The 20,000-nt window shown below is 39.8% G+C and overlaps 1 protein-coding gene across 2 annotated transcripts in view; it reads right to left on the bottom strand.

Moving 5' to 3' along the window:
* The window catches only part of LOC115224846 (G protein-coupled receptor kinase 1), a 240,595-nt gene that overhangs the window by 32,746 nt on the left and 187,849 nt on the right, over positions 1-20,000 (bottom strand). For both annotated transcript variants that reach the window (XM_029795790.2, XM_036513549.1), the window contains exons 8-9: positions 10,630-10,721; positions 5,352-5,451 (exon numbers count right to left, since the gene is read on the bottom strand). In XM_029795790.2, the coding sequence (XP_029651650.1) occupies positions 5,352-5,451; positions 10,630-10,721 (192 nt within the window). The remainder of the gene's footprint in view (positions 1-5,351; positions 5,452-10,629; positions 10,722-20,000) is intronic.

The following is a 20,000-nucleotide window of genomic DNA, read 5'->3' as shown; positions in this document are numbered from 1 at the left end:
AACTTGTTAACCACACACCCAAACCTGTGCCTAAATATATTGTTTCAGTTGTTAGACTGCGGCCATGCTGGAGTACCACCCTGAAGGGTTTCACTTGAATGAATCGATCCCAGTATTTATTTCCTTATCCTACAGTCTCTTTTGCTGAACTGCTAAGTTGTGGGGATGGAAACAAACCAACAACAGTTGGTGGAGACAAATACAAACACACATATATACATGATGGGCTTCTTTCAGTTTCCATCTACCAAATCCATTCACCAGTCCAGGAGTTATAGTAGAAGACATCTACCCAGTTGTGCAACACAGTGGGACTGAACCTGGAATCATGTGGTTGGGAAACAGTTTCTACCCTCACAACAACATCTGCACCTAAACCCCCCACCCCACCCCATGGCTGTCAGTCAAATTTTCATTCACAAAGCACTAGTTGGCCCAAGGTTATGGCAGAAGGTGTGCTGTGCAGTGGTTTGGAACCGGAAACCACATGATTGTGGAGCAAATATCATGACTACACAGCCATGCCGAAAAGGAGGAGCTCCAGCATGGACACAGCCCACATGACTGAAACCATTGAATGAATACAATGTATATAAACAAAAGCCAACTCCCCCACCCCACACACACACTAAAATAACATACAACAACAACAACAACAATAAACAAGTGAAAACACCTCAAAATGTTTTGTTTCCGTTTTGCAGACAAAAAAACTGAATCAAAAAAAGGTGAGAAAGTTTTTTGTTTTTCCTTTTGTTTTCTTTGTTTCCCAAAACCACCCAAAACCACCCAAAAACCTGATCTGTGCTCAGAAACTCATTAGGGTTCATTAAACATTCTGGAAACAGTTAATCCAATGTATTGATTAGTATTGGCAAAAGCTGAGTTGCTCTCCCTCTCTCTCTCTTTCTACACACACACACACACACACTGATGGAGAAAGAGAGAGAGAGTCACAATTACAGAGAGGGAGGGAGAGATAAAGAGTGAGAGAGCTATACAGATAGAAAGAGGGAGGGTGAGAGAGACAGCAAACCAGGTAGATAGAGGGAGGGTGAGAGAGAGAGACAGCAGATAGAAGGAGAGAGAGACCTATATAGATAGAGGAAGGGAGGAGAGGTAGCTATACAGATAGATAAAGGGAGGGTGAGAGAGAGAGAGAGAGAGAGTGAGAGAGAGCAAAATAGATAGAGGGAGAGATAGCTATACAGATAAAGAGACGGAGGGTGAGACATAACTATACAGGTAGAGAGAGGAAAGGAGGGTGAGAGATAGGTAGACAGACAGAGAGGGAGGGAGGAAGAACCAATTACATAGGTTATATAGAGATAAAAAGAGATGGATAGATAGACAGGGGGGGAGAGAGAGAGACTATGTTCCAAGTTAAAATTTTGTCCTTGATCCTTTCAGAGTTGAAGAAATAAGCACCATTTGAACAAGGGTTGGGGAAGGGGGTCGATCGATCTCGACTACTCAATTCCTAGATTTACCACCTTTTTCTTACCATAATTCTGTTGAAACACATTGTCTTTTGTTTCAATTAATTTAGAAAATAATGAAGAATTTAGTAAAAATAACTTGTTATTCAAATGGTTTTTGGAACATAAATTAACATGGAAAATTTGATGGGAGGTTTTAATTTAGACTAGCCCACCCCCCTCACCTGCTTCTAAAAAAATTTCCAGGTTTGGTGCCTCCAGTAGAAAGGATCATCAAATTTTACCCGGGTCAACTTTGCCTGTTATCCTCCTGGGGTCAATAAAATAAACACCAGTTGAGCACAGGGAAAGGGTGTGTGTGTGTGTGTGTGTGCATGCGCACTTCCCCCTCCCCTCAAAATTGTTGGCATCTGTTCCTTCGATGCTTTTGTCAAGGTGGCATTATTTAGCTGCATCCACATCTCACCAAGCTTGCTCTTCTGAAGCCCTTGTGCTGACCTGGCAGTAGGGTTAGGGTCAAGGTAAGGAGAGGGCACCAGGGCTATTTATGAACAAGGGCCATGTAAATAATTATCGTGCAAAATTGCATCTCGTTATCCAAAACGATGCTTTCAGGCATTTGCACAAATGAAACTGGCTAATTTAACTTGCCAGTAAGTCAGCAACATGGACACAACAGAATCCAGCTTGGGAAGTTTCGGACAGATTTTCATGGTAATTAATAAATGATAGTCATTAACGTGTAATGGCTTTGAGCAAATGAGAATAATCTGTGGTGAGATATGGCAGTTTGGATTTCACACTGGTCGATGGTAGGAGCAGAAAGTGTTTCTGGAGAATTCTTTACTTGGTTGCCAATATATCACACAACAGAGATAACTTCTCTAACAGCAAATGCTGCAATCTTGTCCATTCCATGCCATTTACATAAATAGCTCTTCTTCTTTCCTCAAATACTCACACACACATACACACACTCTCTCTCTCTCTCATATATATATATAAAACAGTCCCTCTCTCTCATACACACACACACACACATATATATATATATATATTATATATATATATATATATATATATATATATATATATATATATAGAGAGAGAGAGAGAGAGAGAGAGAGAGACACAATGGCCCAGTGGTCAGATTGCGGTTTCGATTCCCAGACTGGATGTTGTGAGTGTTTATTGAGCGAAAACACCTAAAAGCTCCACGATGCTCCGGCAAGGGCTGGTGATCCCTGCTGTACTCTTTCACCACTCTTTCTTCTGTTGGCCTGCTCGCTTAGCCAGCGGGGTGGCGTCATTCAAAGGCTAAAACAATGCGAACGCATTGTGACCAGCGATGTGTAACATCTGATGGTCTGGTCGGTCACGTGATATATATATATATATATATATATATATACACACACACACGAGTCCCTGTGAGTGCGTTATATATAGGTTATAAGAAGTAATGGTGTCACTGAGACCCAAAGGTGTCAGGTAATGCTGAATAAGTGCTATATATACCATTCTGCCGAAAAAATGGGTCTACAACTTCAATATCCCTACATATCTCACATCTATTTTCTTTCCTCCACCTCACTCTCTATTTTATATCCTATCTAAACTATTACTTAACCATCCTCTCACACCATCTCCGATGAAGAGATTTAATAAATATCCTGGAAATAGCTGTAAGACCTTTTATCTATAAATGTTCTAATATCTACACAGCCATGGTTTTTTCTCATTATGCAAAAAATTATTTTATATATATATATATATACAAGCACACACACACACACACATAAATATATATATATATATATAATATATATATATTACAATATAGTAATAGAATTCATATTTCCTGATTTGTATCTGCTACCATTGGTTTCACGCACACATGTGTATGATCTTCAGGCGAATCACTAATTCACTTATGCCAAAGGCTTTAAATAAAGTCTAAACCTGCAGTGTTCATGCTCTTCTAGTGGGAAGATTCCATTCCCGATAATTCATTAAGAGAGGACTATAACCTTATAAATACAAGAGCAGGAAATCAAGTGTACTGGGTTCAATATTTCATATATATATCACAATGAAATATATTTAGGAGTGAAAAAGATATATAAATATGTTTCTCTTTCTGTGTGTGTGTGTATATACACACATGGTGTCCCTAAAGTCTGGACCCAAGGGAAATCTCACTAGCTATTTATTTTATACATTATATTTACCAATATATTTTTTACTTACTAAATTTTTTTTTTTACCTTCACAGATTATATATGGCTTTGTTGAAAGAAAAAAAGAATTGGACTGGTACCTCTCAGTGGACGTGAAGGATGGTCATGTGGAAAGATAGCAGATGGTTTTAATGCACATCATCCCTGGTGGACTCCACTTGGCTTTTCCACGGTGGCGAAGAGGGCCAAAAAGTTTAAGGAAACGGGCTGTGTCTGGGACAAACCCCTTTCTGGACAATCAAATGTATCGGACAAAACGAAATAAACTGACATGGCCAAAATATATACCCCCACCCAAAAAAAATCCCTTTGCAAGGTGTCCAAGGAGCTAGGTGTTCCCAAAACAACCTCCAGTCGTATGTTAAAAGAGCAAAATTTGCATCCGTACAAGTTACAGATCTTGCATCACTTAACAGAGGATGAGGCTGAGAGATGACTCGAGATGAAAACAATCATTTTACTGAAGACTGTGACGAAGTTCTGCGACAAAGTTCTGTTTTATGTGAAAAGAGAAGTTAACAGGCAGAATGTTCGATATTGATTGCAAAGCAATCTGCATCGGTTGGAAGCATGAAGAGTGAATGTGCTGAAATTGATGGCAGTGGGGTGCTTATTGCATCAGGTTTATATAAATCTTGCAAAGTGCATCGACCTTTGCATTACAAATGGGGGAAATCATATTGAAGATGCTATTTGTGAATATTCTATTTGAATAAAATGATGTTGGAAATTTTGTGTGTATTTCTAGAAAATATACATTTTTGCTTGTGTTCAGACTTTAGGGACATAAACAGTGCTATTGATGGAAACGGCAATGACATATAGAGATATTTTACAGGTGAGACCATGATCAAATGAAATAAGATCCAAAGTAGACCATCACAAAAAGAAGTTACTAATTCCTGCATCAGACAAGCATTCACAAATGCAGCAAAAAAATCAAAAGAAATCATTGTTAAAAGAGGAGAATTTTATATTTTGGAAATGGGTTTTTAGGAAATCTTCCTCCTTGAAAATAAAGATTCTAAATGGAAAACTGGATCAGGAAACCAGGTTGTGTGGTTAAATGGTTTTAGTTTGATTCAAAACCCTGTGGTTGCCACACTTTCTCCTCAACCGTAGCCTCAGTTTGACCAATGGCTGATTGTGTGTGTGTGTGTGTTAGTGTCTCCTTTTCTTGATGTCATAGGGCAAGAGTTCCATCTTGCATGGAATCATGTGAAGGTTGGTGACAGGAAGGAACATGCAGCCATAAAAAACCCACCTCAATAAACTTTGTCTGACCCATGTGACCATGGAAAAGTGGACGTAAAAATGATGTTGGTGATGACAAGGGTATATTTTTTTGTTGATATATTAATATTGACAAATATTGACAAAAGATGTAAATATGGAGAAGAGAGAGAAAAAAGTGTTCTTCAAAGTTCCTTTTGATATTTGTTCTGCATTGAACTATAGACACTTCCTGGTCCCCTTAAAAAGAATGTCCTGATTACCAAGTCGAGAATCTGTGACCAATGCCTCTTGATGTTCATTACTTATGATTTAACAAATAAATAATTATGATCAGCTGAGTCCAAATTGGGAAAACACGATGATGATGATGATGATGATGGAATAAAGAAGAAAATAAATGCAAGTGCTGCAGGTGTAAAAGAATGAACCGACTCACCCCTGTACTGACGAGAGAAAGCATAATTCTTTCATTCAATGCTAAAGTTTCTCCAGTTTTCAATTTAATCCGTTTCTTGTCCAAGCATTTCATGGCGTACCTAGGGAAAGAAAGAAAGGAAGGAAGGAAGAGAGAATGAGAAAGAGAGGTGAGAGAGGAGGAGGGAAAGATAGGGAGGGAGAGGGGAGAAAGACATGGTTTATCCAAAGTAACAAGAGTCCAAAGATCAGTAAAGAGTTACCTAAACTGTTTCCATGGTGACATAAATAATAATATTAATAATAATAATGATAATGATGATGATGATAATAATAATAATAATATAATAATAATAATCCTTTCTGCTATAGGCATTGGGCCTGAAATTTTGGGGAGGGGGATAGTCAACAACATCGACCCCAGTACTTAACTGATTGACCCTGAAAGGATGAAAGGCAAAGTCAATCTCGGCAGCATTTGGAACTCAGAATGTCAAGTCGGAAGAAATGGTGCAAAACAATTTTCGCAGCACTGTCTGCAACGATTCTGCTCCCTCACAACTAATTTTGTTGTGAAGACCCATGTTTCCTGTTCTGGCAGGGGTTTGATGGGCCTGTAGCACATGGACCCTCCCAACTTCTTCCCTTCAGCACCTTCGACACCCTTCCTCTGGCAGCAGACTGCATTTCGCACCACAACAGGTGTTGTCCATTCCAGTGCAGCTCCATATCGCCTCCGCACCCACGCACACACACCTGCCTGCACCAACTGCTGCTGCTGCCTTTGATAACGAGCCTACGTTCCCCAGTTCACTCGCACTCACCCTTTCAGGTAAGCTGATACCAAAACATTTTCCAAATAAACCACACACAACTAATTTCAACTTCATCCGCTGCCAAAATCTTCCACATTCTACACCCATCTCTCATTACCATGGCAACAAGAATAAAAACAACATCAACAACACTAACACCTCCAAGATGAGCCAACGGAGAATTCTCAATCTGGTCGCTCAAACTGCTAGAAATAGCAGTAAAATCTCTATCAGTTGGGTCATGTAGTCTTAGATGCATTAGAGAAAAAAAAATGCATGGCTGTGTGATATGAAGCTGGTTTCCCAACCACATGATTCCAGGTTCAATCCCACTGTATGGCACCTTGGGCAAGTGTCTTCTACTACAGGCTGGGGCCAACCAAAGCCTTGTGAGTGGATTTGGTAGATGAAAACTGAAAGGAACCTGTTGTGTGTATGTGTACATCTGTTTGTCCCCATCACTGCTTGACAACTGATGGTGGTGTGTTAAATTCCTTGTGACTTAGTGGTTCGGCAAAACAGACTAGTACTTGGCTTCAAAAAATTAGTCCTAGGATGTATTTGTTCTACTAAAAAATGTTCAAGGCAGTGCTCCAGCATGGCCGTGGCCAAATGCTTTAAACAAGTAACAGATAAAAGATGATATAATGTGAGTGGATTTGGTAGATGGAAACTGAAAGAAGCTCATCGTGTGTGTGTGTATATATATATATATATATATACCGGAGTAAACACATAAATGTGAAACAAGGTGGAAAAAAGAGTACTCAAATACCAGAGGTAGAGTAATATGCTTTATTTAAAGCAGCAGAAAATTCAACAAAACCTGTTACTCTGAGTTTCACGTTCCCGTTCGTCGGACAGTTTTTTCTAGCAAAAATAAAGTATATATATATATATACATACACACACACACGTGTGTGTGTATGTGTGTGTCTGTGTTTGTTCCCCCACCCACTGCTTGACAACCAGTGTTGGTGTGTTTATGTCCCCATTACTTAGTGGTTTATCAAAAGACACTGGTAGAATAAGTACCAGCTATGACAGAACGTAGGATTAATTCAAAACAATGCTATCAAATAAGCAATACATTTGACAGAGTAATTGAAAAGCCTTCTTTACAACCTTCGTAACCTAAGCTACCACACATTTGTTGCCCTCCCACCCCTAACCTGACACAAATTAGGGTTCCTAATTAACAGAAACCAGCCATCCCTGAAGCCTATAAAATTCATTGTTTTAGGGTTGACCCTTCTAACCTCTCTAACAAAAGTGGTACTGCTTGTTCAACTATGGAAACAACTGAAGTTCTAGAAGGTACCGTAAGGCACCAATGCACTGTGTCCTTGTCTCCAAGGCTCCACATAAGCAGTAAGGACATGGATCTTGTCAAATTGTCTGATATAAAATAATGGATGATGATGAATACTCCAATCAAGTTTCTCACCCTCTATAGCAGTGGTTCCTCAACCTTTTTTATATTCGGGCCAGACCGAAAACCTGGATTTTTTTAGGGGGACACAAGAAAAAAAAAACATGAAAGAAAACTTGTATTATGTTTATAGAGGGAAGACTGTTGAGGGCCAGCGAAAGGAGGCTTAAGAGCCACATGTGGCCCCGGGAGCTGCAGTTAAGACTCACTGGTCTCTAGTTTTCTGCAGAAGACTTCATTTGATCGTAACCTAAAATTACCTATTAATGGTCAGGATAAGAAATGTTCCAATTGCTTCACACCCCATCAGAGGGTCTGACTGCAAGACAACAAGGCCCGGCTGGCATACAGCAAGATTTGAGTGTTGTATAACACGTCTTCATTGTTATACACCACTCCAGATAAAACCTTTTGCATTATCATTTACTGGTTTCAGTCAATGGGCTGCAGCCATGCTGGAGCATCACCTTGAAAGTTTAACCCTTCAGCATTCAAACCGGCCATATCTAGTCGAAATATCCCACCTGTTTTATGTCCAACCTGGCCAGATCTGGCCTCTCACACCTACCCTGCAATGTCATTCTAAAAATAGACAATCACATCACTGAAATCCTGAAGCTATGATATAATGCCCAGTTAATTCAAAATAATGTGAATAAATAAACATTACATTTGACAGAGTAATCCGAGCTAAGGGGTTAACCAAACAAATCCCCCAGCCCCTAGTACTTAGTTTATTTAAGCCTGGCACTTAGTGCCTCACACAACATTACCTGATGGTTTTTACTGAAGTTCACACAATACAACCACAGTACCACTTAGTGCATCATATAACCTGGCCTGACTGCACTATAAGCAATCCACACATGGCTTCCACACCATATGGTCAAGTAGTTACCCTGTACCGTATAACATAGTCAGGGACCTGGATGTTGCATTACACCAACCCTTGATGCCAAGTCTATAGGGCTGGTTGCTTGGTTGGTCAAGGGCTCAACCAACCACTTCCAAGAGGTTTGGTGAAACACAACTACTTCTGGGAACCTCCACAATGTTGCTAGACCTGCTAGAAATAGAAGCCAAATTCCTCCCTTATCATACCCTACAGTGTGTACAAAAGCATATGCTGAGAACCCCTTCGGTCATGACTGACTGTGGGATTGTACCTAGAAAGTTACCCTCCCAGACACAAGTCCGGGAAAGGTTGTTTATGGAAAACCAGCAGTTCACCCATGCATACCGGCCTCCTCTCTCCATGCCACTGATGTTATCCAAGAGGAAGGCAAAGGGGCTGATACAGCTTGGCACCAGTGATGTCACAACTCATTTCCACAGCTGAGTGAACTGGAGCAACATGAAATAAAGTGTCTTGCTCAAGAACACAACACGCAGCCCGGTCTGGGATTCGAACTCACAACCTCACGATTATAAGCTCGACGCTCTAACCAGAGCCATGCGCCTTCACAAAGGCATATACAGGACAATCATCATCATCATCGTTTAATGTCCGCTTTCCATGCTAGCAACCATGAATATAAAAAAAAAAGATGAGATGGCCATAGTTGGAATGCACTTGATTATAAGCCTGCCAGATAGGGCTGAACAAGAGGCAGACAGCAACAAGTGTCATAGCTCTTATCAGACCAACTGTTCAATCACGTATCCTGATCAAGTGCAAAGCATTAGTACAGTCATTGACGTAAGTGGAATGCCTTGCTCAAGGACACAAGGCTGAGTCTACCCCAAGCCTTGACAAACTCACAAACCTAACACAATGAGGTTAACACTGCAGATTGGAGAGTCTTCTCTTTTCTTTCTTTCTTTCTTTCATTTTCTTTTCGCCTGAAGTCTGTGCGTCCTGTCAACCATTTAGCATTTAGATAAACTGTCAAGTGGAATGTTTCATTTATTCAGATTATTTTCAATTAATCATGCATTATCTTGTGCTGTGTCGGGACTGGCCTGCCAAAAGAATGGACTCAACCTCTCCTCTGTGTGTGTGTGTGTGTGAAAGAGGTTTGTGTAGGATTTGCACTCTGACCTCATAAAACTGTCAACAGTAATGACCACCCAAATGGAACTCATGGGTTGGAAGGTTGGTTGCATGAGTGGCGCAAAGGTGTCGCCTGCAAGGAGTAGGACGGAATCACCAACAAATGACAGACGCAGCAACACACTGTTACGGAACATGTCCTCATACTACTACTACTACTACTTCTACTTGGTACAGGAATTCTGCAAGAAAAGAGACAAAAATGTCCCACAAACTGCTGCTGCTGCTGCTACTACTACTACTATTACTACTACTACAGGATAAGAAATGTTCTAATTGCTTCACACCACATCCTTTGTGTTGTGTGGGGACTGGCATGCTAAAAGAATGGACCCAGTGTTTTCTCTGCTTGTTGTAAAAGGTGACCAAAAGAGGTTGAGGTAGGATTTGCACTCTGACCTTGTAAAACCCTCACCAGCAACGGCTATCAAAACCATACAGACCCATGGGTTGGAGGGTTGTTGCCTGAGTGGGGAAAAGGTATCAGCTACCAAGAATAGGGAATCACCAACAAATGGTGGATGCTGCAATGCTCTGTTACACCACATACTCCCATACCACCACCACAACAACAACAATATCCCTTGTTGTGTGGGGATCGGCATGCCAAAGAATAAACCCAACATTTCCTCCGTGTGTCACAAAGGCAACTTATAAGAGGTTGAGGTAGGATTTGCACTCTGACCTCGTAAAACCCTCACCAGCAACAACTACAGAAACAGACCCCTGTGGTGCAAAGGTGTAGAAGGGAACCACCAACAAATGGTGGATGCAGTGATGCACTGTTACAGCGCATGTCTCCTCCGTATACTGCTACTTTCTCATAGCTTCAAGATTTCAACAAAATCGTTTATTATTAGAACAACATTGTAAGGTGTGAAAGGCTGGTTTGAACACAAAACTGGGGGAATATTCAGGCCGCCAGATGGAAACGGCCCATTTAAACAAAGTAAAAAAAAACCTGCAAAGAGCAACACAGACAGAAAAAGGTTCTACTTACATTTTACCAGTATCTGCTTTCCTGCAACCATATACTTCTCCGAATCCACCCCGGCCAATAATCCTATGTACACTGAAATCATTCATGGTTAACTGGAATGAAAGGAAAGAAAAGGAAGAGAGATAGAGAAAAGAATTTAACATTTGCTGCAGGAATTCTGCAAAAAAAAGCCAAAAAAAAGTCCCACAAAATAAGACCACAGCTTCCCTTGTGAAAACAACCTCTGCTTCATCCCAATAATGTGGGTACTAAGGTACCTTTACATGGTACCTTACTATGTTAGCTGTCTTCTGCTGTCATAGATTTGGATTGACCAATGCCTTGTGAGTAAAATTTGGTTGAAGGAATTTGTCTGGAAGCCTCTTTATAGTATGTGTGCATGTGTTGACTAAAAACAAGTAAAAGATAAAAGATACATAGACACAAGGTTCTGGGTTCAGTCCCACTGTGTGGCACCTTGGGCAAGTGTCTTTTACTATATAGCCTTGGGCTGACCAATGTCTTGTGAGTGGATTTGGTAGACGGAAACTGAAAGAAGTCCATCGTGTATGTATGCATATATCTGTGTGTGTGTGTGTGTTTGTCCCTCCATCACAGCTTGACAACTGGTGTTGGTATGTTTATGTCCCTGTGACTTAGTGGTTCAGCAAAAGAGTGCGATAGTATAAGTAATAGGCTTACAAAGAATAACTCCCGGGATCAGTTTGTTTGACTAAAAAACCCCCATCAAGGCAGTGCTCCAGCATGGCCACATCCAAATGATTGAAAGGATGGATGGAGGAAGCCAACCTCAGCAGAATCTGGACATACTGCTAAACATTTTGCCCAGCATGCTAACAATTCTGCCAGCTTGTTACCTTAATAATAATAATAATAATAATAATAATAATAATAATAATAATAATAATAATAATGGTTTCAAATTTTGGCAGAAGACCAATAAGTTTGGGGGGAGTGAGGTAAGTCAATGACATTTACCCCAGTATTCAACTGGTACTTAGTTCATTGACCCTGGATGGATAAAGGGCAAAGTCGACCTCAGGCGGAATTTGAATTCAGAACGTGAAGACGGATGAAATGGGCCTGAAGCAATTTGCTCAACAAACTACAACTCCATATTAAAGTTGTTCATCAGATACAAATGTGTCTTGCATTGTGTTTGCTTTTGCTTTCTTTTGTTTTTTTGCTTTTACTCTTGACTGTATTTGAAAATAGAGCAGCTTTTGAGAAAGTGTCTTTATTTTGGGAAATACCTTTTAGTTTCGTGATTGAATGAAGGGTAGGAGGGGGGAGAGAGAGAGAGGAAGAGGAGAGGGAACTGAAGGGGTAGAAAGAGTGAGACGAAGAAGGCAACACACACACACACAGGGGATAACTGACTCACACACACACACACACACACACTTGGATATACATACGAGAGAGATAGAGAGAAGGGGTTGGTTTGAGCAAGAATTAGAAAAGGAAGAGGGAAATAGACAAAGTAAGAAACAGAAGGGGGGTAGAGAGAGAGAAAGAAAGAGAGAGAGAGAGAGAGAGAGAGAGAGAGAGAGAGAGAGAGAGAGAGAACTAGAACGAAATTTAGAACAGTGCTGGTGCTGTTGGTAATGATGATGATGATGATGATGTTGGGTGAAATATTGATTTTGAAGCTAATGAAGTAGTTGAGTGTAATTGAAGTGTAAAGAATGGAAATAGAAATAGACGGGGTGGAGGGGGTGGGTGGGTGGTGGTACAGGGGGTGGGGATGGGTCTGGTTGGGGGGAATAATCATTGTACAGCAGACACAATTGTTCAGCTCTATGTGGGCTGATATAACATGGAATGGTAGTAGTGGTAATATTACATGGCATTATGTCATAGCATGTAGACATAATACATAAGGTTATGTCATGGTACCATGTAGTAATGACAGTAGCAGCAGCAGCAGTGGTAGTAGTAGTATTGGTTTCAAATTTAGGCACAAGGCCAGCAATTTTGGGGGAGGGTTAAGTCGATTACATAGACCCCAGTATTTAACTGGTACTTAATTTAACGACCCTGAAAGGATGACAGGCAAAGTTGACCTCAGTGGAATTTGAACTCAGAATGCAAACACTGATGAAATGTTGCTGAGCATCCTGCCCAGTGTGCTAACCATTCTGCCAGCTCACCATCTTTGTAGTAGTAGTAGTAGTGGTAGTAGTAGTATTAGTAATAGTAGTACAATACTATACTACTGCAATTACTACTGAAGGTGCATGGCTCAGTGGTTAGAGCAGTGAGCTCACAATTATGAGTTAGTGAGTTCAATTCCAGACCAAACTCCCTGTTGTGTTCTTGAGCAAGACACTTTATTCACATCGCCCCAGTCCACTCAGCTGGCAAAGGACGAGTCATCCTGTGACAGACTGGGGTGGGGAACATACATGCCACAGAATCTGGGAAAGTGGCCTTATAAACCTAGGGCTCAGGAAGGACATTTCATCCTTTGTTTTAACCTTATAGTCATACATGGATTTGTGATGACATGTAGCATTGCATGGGGTTATGACACATAGGGTACCACATGGCATTACACTACATGAAGCTACAAGTGGTTATACTACATGTAGTACCACATGGAGATTATGACCTGAGTAGTAAATACATGTATGAGCTGAGGATTTGTAGATTTGTGTTAAGACAGATCCTAAAACTGAGAATAAGATTAGGATAGGTTCCATGTGTGTGTGTGTGGGTGCTCAGATATAACCTTGAGATGAGCGTAATAAATGATTATGGGTGCATGTATGCCTGTGTGGTTAATAACATTGCTTCACAACAATGTGGTCCCAGGTTCAATTTCATAGTTCAGCACTTTGATTGAGTGTCTTCTATCATATGCTCAGATCAATCAAAGTTTCACGAGTGAACCTTGAAGCGTGGAAACTGCATGGAAGCCCGTCTGACTGTTTCTGTTCTTGTGTACCATTCTAATTGGAATACTCAGTCAAGTATTCAAAAAAGGGCTTTGCTCTGATGTTAACTAAGGATCTTTGGTCCACAACACCCTAATGCAGTGATGCCTCAGGGGTGGCTTCTTTCTTCCTCTGCTCCCAGTTAATCTCAGAGATCTTGGGGAGAGGGATGGTCTTCCTCCTTTGTCTAAGCCAATAATAAAAAAAGAAGAGAACCAATGTTTGTATGTGCTAAGATAACACTTACACACACACACACAGTCAATAGCTATACTCCACTCTGCACACATTAGAATTTTAAGATGTCCAAGTGAATAGATTAAGATATAGGTACTGCCTGTCTGAGCTAAGACTGAACCTTAAGACATGTGTGCATGCAAATTAAGACAACCTATGTCCTACTGTGCTAAGAGATAACCTTAAGATATGAGAGGAGAGTTTAAATATGCAGCTAATGACCATGTGCATGATAAGACATAACTTTAAGATGTGCGTGTGTGTTAATTAAGATACAACTAATATCCTGTTATGCTAAGATAACCTTAAGAGATAACTTATGACGTGTATGTGTAAGTTAAGATGCAGCTAATGCCTGTGTGTACAAAGGTAGAATTTTAACTTGTTTAATCCTTTAGCATTTAATCTAGCCATATCCACCCCAAATCTCCTCCTGTTTTAGGTTCAAACTAGCTAGATCAGGCCTCTCAAACCTACCCCACAATGTCACTATAAAAATAAACACTCACACCATCAAAATCTCAGTTATGAGATAATACAGGATTAATTCAAAACAATATCAATAAATACATATTACATTTGACAGGATAATCCGAATACTAAAGGGTTAATACCAACCCACCCAAGACTGTCCTTGGTTCTATGATGCAAACTTCTTGACTCAAACCTTACATCAAAATTCCTTGTTAATTTATGTTCAAAACACCAACATGATAATGACAAAGTCATTCTTCTAAATTCTTCATTATTTTAAAAATGAATTGAAATGAAAGCCGGGTATTTCAACAGAAATATAGTAACAAAAGGATTAAAGTGTGTATGAGTTAAGAGAGAGAGAGATAATGTCTGTGTGTAGAACGGATGTGTGTGTATAGGTTTATATCTACTAAGCCCTGGTTTCAGGACTTATTGACCTCTCATCAGGCAGAAATGTCAACTCAGCTTAATTTGATGAATGCAGCAAATAAAGACAAGCCTCACCCATGCTACGATGGTTGGTGTAAATCTGTCAGGAATTTTAACTAGACAAAATAACATGGACCACCATACGGCACAGTTATTGAATGGTTTTGAATGAGAAAACATATTGAAGTAACAAAATCTCTTTCTCATTTTTTGTAATTTATTTTTCATAACAGTTTTCAGAAATTTCAATACTTAAGCTCCACATGGTAGTGAAAACAAATTCTATGGATTTTTATAATGTTTCTTTAAAATTGTTTTCCCCTGTTTCTTTTCCCTTCACAGCAAGTAACTTCAATTACCCAGGCTGACACTGAATGCTAAATGCCTTCACAGTTTTCAATGGTAAAATAGTTATAAGCTCAGCAAATCGCCTACTTTGATGGTTAATAAATAACTGAATTTAAGCCAGAGAGAGAGAGAGAGAGAGAAAGAATCAGTCCCTAAGTGATCATTCATTCTGCTAGAAATAGCAATAAAATGTCTCTACAATCACATCCTACTGCCTTAAAAAAAAAGGACACTTTGGATAATGTACTTCAAGGTATACAAAACCATGGGATGGCCAATGCTACCACATCTTTGATTATAGGGCTACTTGATCAAAACTCCCCGATTGTAAAGGCCCTGAAAACCAAACTGCAGATCAGTGTTGGGTTGTATATCATTTGGTACCAGGCCAAACAAAAAAGAATAAATTTTAAAATTTCATTTCTATTTTATTGACTATCACAGTCAGCAGGGTGGTTTTGCATTATATATGTAAGGGTAAAGGATAAAGACCTCTTTTGGTCATGGGTTTGCACCTAAAAAGCTCTCCATCCACAGCACAAGTCCAGGCAAGGTTGTTTATGGAAGACCAGTGGTCACCCATGCATACAAGCCTCCCTTCTCCACGCCACCGGTGTTATCCAAGGGAAATGCAAAGGGGCCGATACAGCTTGGCACTAGTGACATCGCAACTCATTTCTACAGTTGAGTGAACTGGAGCAATGTGAAATAAAGTGTCTTGCTCAAGAACACAACACACAGCCCAATCCAGGAATGGAACTCACTACCTCCTGATTGTGAGCCTGATGCTCTGACTACTGATCCATTCACCTTCATATGTAACATATATTTATTATATACAGTGGAAGGTGCATGGCTTCGTGGTTAGACTATTTAGCTCATGGCAGTAAGGGCAGGAGTTCCATTCCCGACTGCATGTTGTGTCCTTGAGCAAGACACTTCATTTTACATTGCTCTAGTCCACTCAGCTGGCAAAAATGAGTTGTATTTGTAATTCAGAGGGTCAGCCTTGTCACATTCTGTGTCGTGGTGAATCTCCATGAGAATTACATTAAGGGTATGCGTGTCTGTGGAGCGTTCAACCACATGCATGTTAATTTCATGAGCTGGCTGTCCCATTGATCAGATCAACCAGCACACACGTCATCATGACCGACAGAGAGCCAGTTACCATCATCTTTTAATATCCGCCTAAGTGCTGCTGTACAAAAATTTGGCCCCTGAGTTACTTTTTAACTTCTGTTGATTAAATAAAAAGATATGTACACACAAAGACAAACACACACACACACGAGGGAGGTGCTGAAAAGATCCTGGCTTTGGGTAAAAGAAAATCCAGGAGGATCGGTTAATTATGATTTTCTCCAATATAATCCCTTCTGAGATTCACAGCAGTCCTTCGCTCTTTCTAAGCTCTGTAAAAGAACTGGAAAGGTTGGGCCTCCAACCAGGCCTTTTGTAATACCTTTAGAAGCCAGGGACTTTTCAGCACCCCCCTTGTGTGTGCGTGCATGCGTGTATACATATACTCATATTTGGGGTTCTATTTTCCTGTGTGTGTGTGTGCATGCATATATATATATAAAGGATAGAGGAAAAGGTTAATGATTAAAACAATTTGTGTAGTATATTGTGCTTCATGATTGGCTGGTTGATACAGCTCTGCATGCAAATGCACATGTCGTACAGGATGTCAGTGTGTGTGTGTGTGTGTATATATATATATATATATATATATACACACACATATATATATACATATATATACATACATATATATATACATACATACATATATATATATATACACACACACACACATACATATATATATATATACATATATATATATATACATATACACACATATATATAAACAGATACACGTGCACACATATAACCACATACCCCTGTGTCTGTTGTACAGGATGTTGAGGTATATAAATAAATACATAAATGTGTGTCTTTACACACACACACACACCACACACACACACATGCATGCACACACAGATATATACACATGTACATGATAGTATCATGTGCAACCAAGCAAGTCATACAGGATGTGAAGATTTCATATATATATATATACAGTTCTATGGGGAACTGTGTGTCGTACAGGATGTTAATATATGCAAATATATCATGTCATCAACAACCAGTCATCACTCGTGAGTGATCAATGACTTGACAGCATTTATTGTGCTTTTGTTAATTGTTCCAAATGCCTCTATAGTGAAGGGCAGAGACAGACGCCCTCTTGCTCTCCCTCACTCTCCATTGAGTGCAATGGCCAGGATCTGAGAGAAGGATGGGGCAAAGGCCGCACCTGCACTTAGGTCAGCAACCATTTACAAATGAGTAGACTGGGGCAATGTGAAGTGAAGGACCTTGTTCAAGGACACCACAATGATGCCCTCTCTAGGAACTGAAACTGCAATCATATGATATCATGGGTTGCAGTGGTTCTCAAAGGGGACAGTGGAAAGTTCTAAGGGGGCATTGAAGAAAAGTGGGGTGATGATAGGGTAGCGATTCATGTAAAAATTGGGGCTATAATGGGGTGGGTATCAAGGGGGCAGCAGCCTGAAAAAGTTTACGAACCACTGGGTTAGACATTTCAACCACTACACCACCCATCTACCTACCTACCTACCTACCTATATATATATATATATACATATATATATACATACATATATATATACATATATATACATACATATATATATACATACATACATATATATATATATACACACACACACACATACATATATATATATACATATATATATATATACATACATACATATATATATACATATACACACATATATATAAACAGATACACGTGCACACATATAACCACATACCCCTGTGTCTGTTGTACAGGATGTTGAGGTATATAAATAAATACATAAATGTGTGTCTTTACACACACACACACACACACACACACACACATGCATGCACACACAGATATATACACATGTACATGATAGTATCATGTGCAACCAAGCAAGTCATACAGGATGTGAAGATTTCATATATATATATATACAGTTCTATGGGGAACTGTGTGTCGTACAGGATGTTAATATATGCAAATATATCATGTCATCAACAACCAGTCATCACTCGTGAGTGATCAATGACTTGACAGCATTTATTGTGCTTTTGTTAATTGTTCCAAATGCCTCTATAGTGAAGGGCAGAGACAGACGCCCTCTTGCTCTCCCTCACTCTCCATTGAGTGCAATGGCCAGGATCTGAGAGAAGGATGGGGCAAAGGCCGCACCTGCACTTAGGTCAGCAACCATTTACAAATGAGTAGACTGGGGCAATGTGAAGTGAAGGACCTTGTTCAAGGACACCACAATGATGCCCTCTCTAGGAACTGAAACTGCAATCATATGATATCATGGGTTGCAGTGGTTCTCAAAGGGGACAGTGGAAAGTTCTAAGGGGGCATTGAAGAAAAGTGGGGTGATGATAGGGTAGCGATTCATGTAAAAATTGGGGCTATAATGGGGTGGGTATCAAGGGGGCAGCAGCCTGAAAAAGTTTACGAACCACTGGGTTAGACATTTCAACCACTACACCACCCATCTACCTACCTACCTACCTACCTATATATATATATATATATACCATTCTGCTGTCTTTGACTATACTACTCTTCTATCTTTGAAAACATATTTCTTCACCCTTTTCCTTCCGGTCTTTCAAAATGTGACCTCGTGTGTACCGTTGGCGATTTTTTTTCCTCTGTCTTTCCTTCTCCTATGTTTCCGAAAAAGAGCTCCACTCGAAACGTTAAACCCTCCTTCTTTCCTGAGCGTCCAATACTACTATATTTGTTCCACGTCCTCGCGTTGTTGTGTTTTTTTGTGCTTTCTTGTTTGGATTAACTATATATATTAATATATATATATATATATATATATATATATATATATTCTGTTGTGTCTGGGGAGAGTCATTTTAATGTAACACACTCTCACCGGTAAAATTTCCACTTATTTCTTATTTTTATTTTCCAAAAATTTTTGTTGCGTCTTGCAACCTTTTCAATAGTCCTGACTATATATATATATATATATATATATATATATATATATATATATATACACACATACACATATATACGACGGGCTTCTTTCAGTTTCGCCTACCAAATCCACTCACAAGGCTTTGGTCGACCCGAGGCTATAGTAGAAGACATTTGCCCAAGGTGCCACGCAGTGTGACTGAACCCGGAATCATGTGGTTGGTAAGCAAGCTACTTACCACACAGCCACTCCTACGCCTAGAAACCATGTCACAACAGACATTTGGAGTCTGGGCAGCCATCCATAAACAACCTTTCCTGAACTTGTGACCTGGAGGGGAACTTTCTAGGTGCAATCCCATGGTCATTCATGACCAAAGGGAATATTTACCCTTTACCCTTTATGTATATATAGGGGCAGGCATGGCTGTGTGGTGAGAAGCTTGCTTCCCAAACACATTAGATCGACCCCAGTATGTAACTGGTACTTAATTTATCGACCCTGAGAGGATGAAAGCAAAGTCGACCTTGGCGGAATTTGAACTCAGAAAGTAAAGTCAGATGAAATACCTCTAAGCATTTCACCCAGCATGTCGCTTTGCAAATGAAAATATTAGGAAACAGAGGGATGTGGTGGGTGGGGTTCAATGCCAGCAGATTGGACCAAAATAAATTCTAGTGAAATAAACAGACTTTAATAAATGCTTAAATAACAAATTATACTAGTTTGTGAGGGAGGGTTGGTTATTAGGTTTCAGTATATATAGTTTGGTCATTAATTGATTAATTGGTGACTTAGTTAATGAGAAATAGCACTAATTTGGTGTAAGTCTGATTTGACTGACATGTAAACATGAAATCAGGTTATTGTGAAAAGGAGGAAA

The sequence above is a fragment of the Octopus sinensis genome, linkage group LG26 (genome assembly GCF_006345805.1).
Source record: "Octopus sinensis linkage group LG26, ASM634580v1, whole genome shotgun sequence".
Taxonomy (NCBI): domain Eukaryota; kingdom Metazoa; phylum Mollusca; class Cephalopoda; order Octopoda; family Octopodidae; genus Octopus; species Octopus sinensis.
The sequence above is the reverse complement of the archived record's forward strand: the minus strand, read 5'-3'. Positions and strand labels throughout refer to the sequence as shown.